The sequence below is a fragment of the Astatotilapia calliptera genome, chromosome 4 (assembly GCF_964374335.1).
Source record: "Astatotilapia calliptera chromosome 4, fAstCal68.1, whole genome shotgun sequence".
NCBI lineage: Eukaryota > Metazoa > Chordata > Actinopteri > Cichliformes > Cichlidae > Astatotilapia > Astatotilapia calliptera.
In genome coordinates, this window is record NC_137425.1 from 11636437 (window position 1) to 11643218 (window position 6782).

General features: G+C 36.2%; 1 protein-coding gene across 3 annotated transcripts; it reads right to left on the minus strand.

Moving 5' to 3' along the window:
• Positions 1–451: 451 nt before the first annotated feature.
• LOC113020603 (uncharacterized) lies at positions 452–6473 on the minus strand. Of its 3 annotated transcripts, XM_026164692.2 has the most exons (15): positions 5784–6459; positions 5552–5628; positions 5250–5359; positions 4271–4414; positions 4144–4189; positions 3965–4027; positions 3774–3858; positions 3574–3660; positions 3105–3170; positions 2878–2958; positions 2695–2751; positions 2549–2602; positions 2136–2216; positions 1749–1833; positions 452–1649 (listed from the first exon to the last, which is right to left on the minus strand). In XM_026164692.2, exons 2-15 carry the CDS (start codon positions 5607–5609, stop codon positions 1593–1595), a joined length of 1074 nt encoding a protein of 357 aa, XP_026020477.2. In that variant the 5' UTR covers positions 5610–5628; positions 5784–6459; the 3' UTR covers positions 452–1592. The 3 variants fall into 3 exon arrangements, with proteins under 3 accessions (XP_026020477.2, XP_080156928.1, XP_080156929.1); XM_080300802.1 differs by having other exon boundaries at positions 452–1833; positions 5784–6473; XM_080300803.1 differs by having other exon boundaries at positions 452–1833; positions 4782–6464.
• Between the last annotated feature and the right edge of the window lie 309 nt (positions 6474–6782).

Sequence of the window (6782 nt, forward strand, 5' to 3'; positions counted from 1 at the left end):
TGTTTAAGTGCTGTAACATACAGTATATAACACTTAAATTATCAAGTGAAGTGCAGCGCGTTTAATATCCCAGTAGTGGTTCATTACAAATCAGAGCACTATGTTAGAAAACAGTGTTCAGTCCAAAAAACCCACAATGACTGCACTGCCACAGCACTGTGACGGAGGCTTGATCTATTGAAGAGCATGTTTAGCTCCACCCACAGTTACGGATCATAGAAAGGTCATACGTCTAAATATATTTTGATGGTGATGGAAGTTAGAGCAATCTGAAATACACAAGCATTAACTGTGTTGCCATTACTCAACAAAAGTAATATAACTTGTAAATTGCTACCGTTACCCCAGTGGCACAGGACTTGTGACTATTTACTGCCCCCTTGTGGTTTAATGCTGAAAAGTGTTGCTTTGAATAGGAAACCAGGAAAAAACACTCAATGAAACAGTCAAATCCAAGTTAGAATTTATTTCAAACTTGAAGGACAAGAAAAAAATTTTTTTTACATGAATGTTAAGGCAATTATCACACTTAAACTAACCTATGCAAAAATGACAATAGTTTTTCCAAAAAAGGGAAGAAACTTATAATTTCTGATTAAAATGTGCAGGGAATTAACTAATGCAAAATAAGCTATTATTCAGAATTTGGGAATAGATGCATGCAATGATAGTAGAGGAAAGGAAAGCTAACTAATATAAACTCAAAAAAAGAATATATATAGAGAGAAAGACACAGCGCAGGCTATGCATTATGATAATTATCATAATAAAGCCACTAATTATAATCATTTATAATATAATATCATTTAATTTTTGGTGGGGTTATACATATTTATATGCACTTTAACAGTATACTTGTATTATACCATTATATATCATGTTATTACTTATTTATTATATAGATAATGTTAACATAGTGTTGTGCCACTGTTGTATATGTGGTATGTTTTCTAGCATCTTGGTCCACCCATCCTTTGGTCAAGTCAAGCTGTTAAAATAACAAGTAAGAAATCTCCCACTGTGCAGTATTTTAAATTAATCTACTGCCTTCTATTTTATTCATCAAGCCATAATGTAATTGTTACTTTACTTTTACCAGTTTGTGCCAGTTACTGCAATTATCTGGCAAATAATTATTGCTCGTCAGAAAAGAACGACCCTAATGAATATTATCTGATCGGCTGTGTTGAATTATTGCCTAAATTTGTTTATGCAAATGAAAAAAGATATGCACATTAAATACTTTTAGATGTGATGTAATCACATAACACAGTGAGATCATATATATATATATATATATATATATATATATATATATATATATATATAATTTTTAATTTATTTATATTAGTTATTTTTAACTAATATTCAGCTAAAAATATATTGCAAGTTTGTACTTTGCAAAAAATATTGTAGGTTGACAGTAATCATTTAAACAAAATGCTGGACTTGATCCCAAAGGTAATGCAAGCAAACATACATATAGTGTGACAATGTCTTATAATAATTATTATTAAAATAATATATGCATTATTATTATTATTATTATTATTACTATTCTTATCATCATTATTATTATATTGTTGTTGTTGCTATTGGTTACTTCCTGTTCCTACTTCTTGTATTTCTTGTGACTCCACGTCAGTGTTCTGCAACAAAAAAAGAAAAGAAAAAAAACATCTCTTAAGAACAACAAAACAAAGAGAGGATATAATAAAAAAAAAGTACAAAGGAATCTTCCTCCTCACCGGTACAGCTGAGCACCTGCTGACTCCGTCTCGGTCAAAGCCAGCCTTGTTCGCCAATGGTCCGGCTTCACCTGTCATGTCAAAACTGGAAGTGTTGGAGACAGAAAGAGAAGGAATAAAGACGTGAACCTCTTCCCAGTTACAGCACAGCTCACTTTCTGAGTGGGTGTCAGACAAGCTCTGATGTTCAGTCTGGCCTTTTGACATTTGGGATGTGTAGGCAGAGACCTGTTAGTAAAGTTAGTCCCGACAGTGGAACATATAGCAGCAATAGGCCAAATTAAACAAGGTATGAAGGAGACTGGAAATTGGAAAATCACACAGATTTCTTCTCAGTCATAGTTACTATGTGAGAGCTCAGTGGCAGCGCAAGCAAGCAAGTCTCACCGTTTACTGGTTAGCAGTGGTTGTCCTTCAGTCTCATCATGTTCTGCACGATTACCAGCAGCACCTCCAGTGTCCAGTTTGCTGAAGATGAAGAAGCATTCACAGCCATTATCAAATGGGCGTGATAAACCCTCAGGGTAAGCTACTCAATTCTCTATAAAGTGGTGCATGTGTACGCATAAATGTTGCAAAACTGTCTGTTTTTTCATCTTTATTGCCGTTGGTTACATCGTTTTATAAACGCATGATGGCATGCAGTTTAAATGTATGCTGGTTATTATTTTTGTATGTTACTAACACCTTTGATCATCATAACATGCAAACAGCCTGAACCGAAGCTATTACAATCTCTTAAGATCTAAAACAAGAAACAAAAATGTGTTCTGCTTTGATTTAAATCATCACAGACTTACCTAATGTTTTGTCCTTTGTCGCTATTCACCCCTCCTGGTTCTTTCTTGAAGTTCCTGAAGGAGATAGGGGTTATGTAATAGTACACACTGAAGGGAAACATAAAAATATGATAGAAACTTGCACCCAACCAGAGACAAAAGTGTACCTGTTCATAGAGCGGTGATGAGAGATTCTGCTAACATTGTGGGTACTGATGTCTCCACTGCAAAACAAATAATAGATAAGGATGCCACAAGAAAAAACAGCATTTACTTGACATAAACCTCAAGAACAAAATAGGCTCTAGGCACAATAACAAAAAAAAACAAAACCCAATTCTCATTCTCACTTTTTAGTTAGCTGAATTCTCTCTGTGCTCAAGTTGCGGTCCACGCTGGGGGATTGAGGAGTATTGACATCAGCCTCAGTGCTATGCAGACAAAGGTAGCTTTTAGCACATTAGAGTCTAGACTTCACATTGTTATAAGAAAGCACAGACACAGACAGTGTCTGGACTGAAAGATTAAAAAGAAGGTTATAGTGGATAAAGTTGTAATGCTAAAGTGTCAGGCTAACCTTTGAACAACTACACATTCAAGTGCAGTGCCTTGCTCATTATCTATACGCTGTCCAGGGGGAGCTCTGCAGAAGAGAAGAATGGCAAAGAATAAATAACAAAGTATCAAAGAACAATAAAAATACAAAACAGAAGCAATAATTAGAGCCTGATAGAAATTCATTGTCACCAAGCTGTGGTAAAACGTCACTTCCTTCATCGGGTCTTAAAAGAAGCATTTTCTAAATTAACACCGGTGACATCAACGGGCATCCAGTTTAAATGAGTTTATTTAACATTAAGTGTTAAACAAAGTACAATGATTATTGTCAATGATGTGGCCCTTTTTAACTTTTAATATTCATTCATTTTTATATGTTAAGTTGGAGGCACTGAAGGGGATTTAACTACCTGTAACACAAATACATTCACATACTTTCTGGTAAGCAGGTAAGCTGAAACATGCAGTATGTTAAAAGTAAGACAGACCTAGTTTCTTGTCCCTCTCCTGTCTTTTGGAGGCAAGTCAGTAGGTACATTATAAACCCAGAAACACTGGCTTCACTGTGCTGCTGCCTGAACAAAAAGAAGCATAAAAAAGTTATTAATCTTTGCAAAACATTATATAAGTTAATCTGTAACATGGCAATAATAATTTGATTTTTTCAGGCCAAGGCCATAGAACTCACTCCAGATGTGCTTTCCAGTTGTGGAGAAGAAGACCAATCCCAATTATGATTATGATTATCCCTAGAATGGCTGGCAAAATGTAATCTGTATTAACACAAAACACTTGAGTTATAATTCATTCACATCCATTTATAGTACTAACAACAGCTATGCAATAAAGCAATAAAATGAGCACACGGGATCCACTCACAGATGAGGGTGGGCAACGCCTGTGACTCGTTGGGATCGGTCTTAATTGGAGCTGTGACATCAGCTTAAGAAAAGGAGATGATTGATTTGTGCAGTATATTATGTAAACATGAGGCATATTTTTTTTTAAATTTGAAAACATTTATTAATGTATTCTAGTATAAAAATAGGTTGCCTTACCGATAATTTTGAAATAGGTGCAGTGTTCTTTGACAAAAGGCTTTCCCTAAAAAGAAACAGAGGAACGAGTTAACATTTTAGATTTACCCCTAAACAGGACTTTCTCTGATTTAATTCATACAAGTACCTTCCTCAATCCATCAAGAACTATGCTTTGAATTGTGATGTCTCTGCACTTCACTGTCGTCACTGAGTTGTTGTCCATGTGTACAACTTCAGATGACAACCTAATGGAGGGTGGATTCCGCAGTTCAGCATGGCCAATACTTGTCTGTTGGGAAAAGAAAAAGAAATAAACGTCAAAGGTGGAAAGTAACAAAGTACAAATACTTATTACTTATATTATACTGTTACAATTTTCAAGTATACTTTGTGTATTCATTTTTCTGACCCCTTTTTACTTTTACTCATTACATTTTAACACAAACATCTGTACTGTCCACTCCAAACATTTTCAAAACAGGCTTGTTACTTTACGCGTAACACATTTGAGGGAAATTTTTGTTCCCCAGCACTGCACACCCACAATCATTAAACCAGTCTGATGGGGAAAAGACAATCATATTGGTGTAGCTATCACACAGGGATTTGGGGAAGACATATATGCAATTTTTGCATCATTTATAAATCTACTGGACCTTAAATTAGAAATGTTGTGATTCTTTTCTCCTCACTGCGCCACTACAAGCGATTTTAGGGTTCCCCCATCTCCCGAATCCCACTGTAATCCCCGACTATAGTCACTGTTCTGTTTATGTATGGAGGCAAAATAAAAAGAAAAAAAGTTTGCATTCACATGTACTAATATTTATTTATTTATGTATTTATTTATTTATTATTCAAAGACCTGCGTTTATTTTCTTACTATGAGTACATTTGACACTTATATTACATATTTAACACAGATCTGTGTATTTCTACAAAACCAAATAATATCTGTACTTTTGCCCCCTCTGATGAAAGTTTCGCTGCCTTTGTACGTAAAGTAGTGGTTTACACATTCACTTCGCAAGCTTGGGGGCTCGGCAAATCAAATAGATCTGTTGTGGTGTAAAAGGGAGAAGCCTAAAGTGCTTTCACTTAAAGTCTGAAAGAGGCCAACCTACCCCGTTGTCGTAGACATAAATCTTACTTCCCTCGGGAAGTGATCCATGTTTGAACGTGAATCCACCGAGGGTTTTAATGTCGGCACAAGAAGCATTTATCTGATGACATGCTGCGAGACAGTAATTAGGGAACCGTAAAGTTAATTGTATTTTAAAGTTAAGCAAGAAGAAAATGAAAAGCAAACGGAAACATTAAGTAAAGAACCAGGAAACGATGACGCAGATGTTGCGAGAAGAAAAAAAGAGTGAAAATAAGATATTGGTTATAAAGAAATACGTATTTACAATGCTGCATCACTTACCTAATGATTTCCCGGTGAAGAATAGAATTGGGAAAATCAGGCAGCTTCTAGTAAGCATTTTTCGAAGACAACCGAACCTAAAGCAGGAAGTTCGTACAAGGAAATTTGAAAGCTCAAAATCGAAAATTTAACCAAGGACAACTATTTTTAGAGTTAATCGCTGGCGGTGCCTTAAAATACACACAAAAATTTATAAAGGCCAGACGGGGCTTTTTGTATATTAGACACGTACCTTCAAAAAATCTTCTCGATCGCTTTGTGTAAAAAAAGGAAGTTCTAATCGACCGGTCGTCCACTTTTACACTTCGAACAAGACTGTAGGCCAACTTTAAACCACAGCACAAGTTGCCATCAAGTGCGAGATTTACCAAGACTCTGTCCCCACTGACTTCAAGACAAGGAAGCTCCTTCTCTGAGACAGCATGCAAAGCGGAAGTAAGGTCGCCGAGGACTAGTGAGTGTCAGAACCATAATCCAGGATGAAACAACAAAGATCTGTGAGTGTTACAGGAACATGGCCACAACTGATCATGCGTTTAGTGAATACCTCAAACAGCAGAAACCTGAAAAATAAGGAACAGGAAGTGGAACCATCATGGGTGGACAGGCCCCTGTATTGCATCACCATTCGAGAAATCCCACGAATGGCACGAGAAAGCTGAACTGAAAGACAGCACAGACACGCCAATCATGGCAGCATAGGAACAACCTCTACAGGCCGTAATGATATATGTAGCCAGACCAGAGATAGCAACATCAAAAAGGAGGAACAAAAGGAGCTAGGGAAATACCAAGGGCTGAGAGAGAACTAGACAAGATGTGGAACATGAAAGCAACAGTGACCCCAAAATAAGAAAGTGCTCATGGTCATGGTATTGAGATTTCCAAAAAAAAAAAACAGAGGGGGATTTGTGTTTCTAAATATATGCAGTGATTGAGGGGTCTAAGGGTCTTCTTCTGTGTCTGAGTGTAAAGTCAAACAACTTATAGTTCAGCTAAAGGTGTTAAAGCGTTTTTTTTATGTACGTATGGTTATTTTTGAAACTTTTTAGCTCTTACTAACCTAAAGTATCTGTAGTATCTGAGTCATTATTCATTGGTGAAAGTGGTAGCATTCAGTAAATAGAAGGACATAATATCCCAGCTTGAAATTTGATCTCTTTGGGACCATATTGGAACTTATTCCAGCCCAGAAGTGACCTGAGACCCTGGGCTGAAAAACAAAAATCTA

Excerpts from the sequence above, each read along its gene's own strand:
- LOC113020603 (XM_080300802.1), bottom strand. The coding sequence starts at position 5,609 with ATGCTTACTAGAAGCTGCCTGATTTTCCCAATTCTATTCTTCACCGGG. Across the intron at positions 3,661-3,773 it reads AACTGGAAAGCACATCTGGA|GCAGCAGCACAGTGAAGCCA; the intron begins GTGAGTTCTATG and ends CTTTTTGTTCAG. Across the intron at positions 2,603-2,694 it reads CATCACCGCTCTATGAACAG|GAACTTCAAGAAAGAACCAG; the intron begins GTACACTTTTGT and ends TATCTCCTTCAG.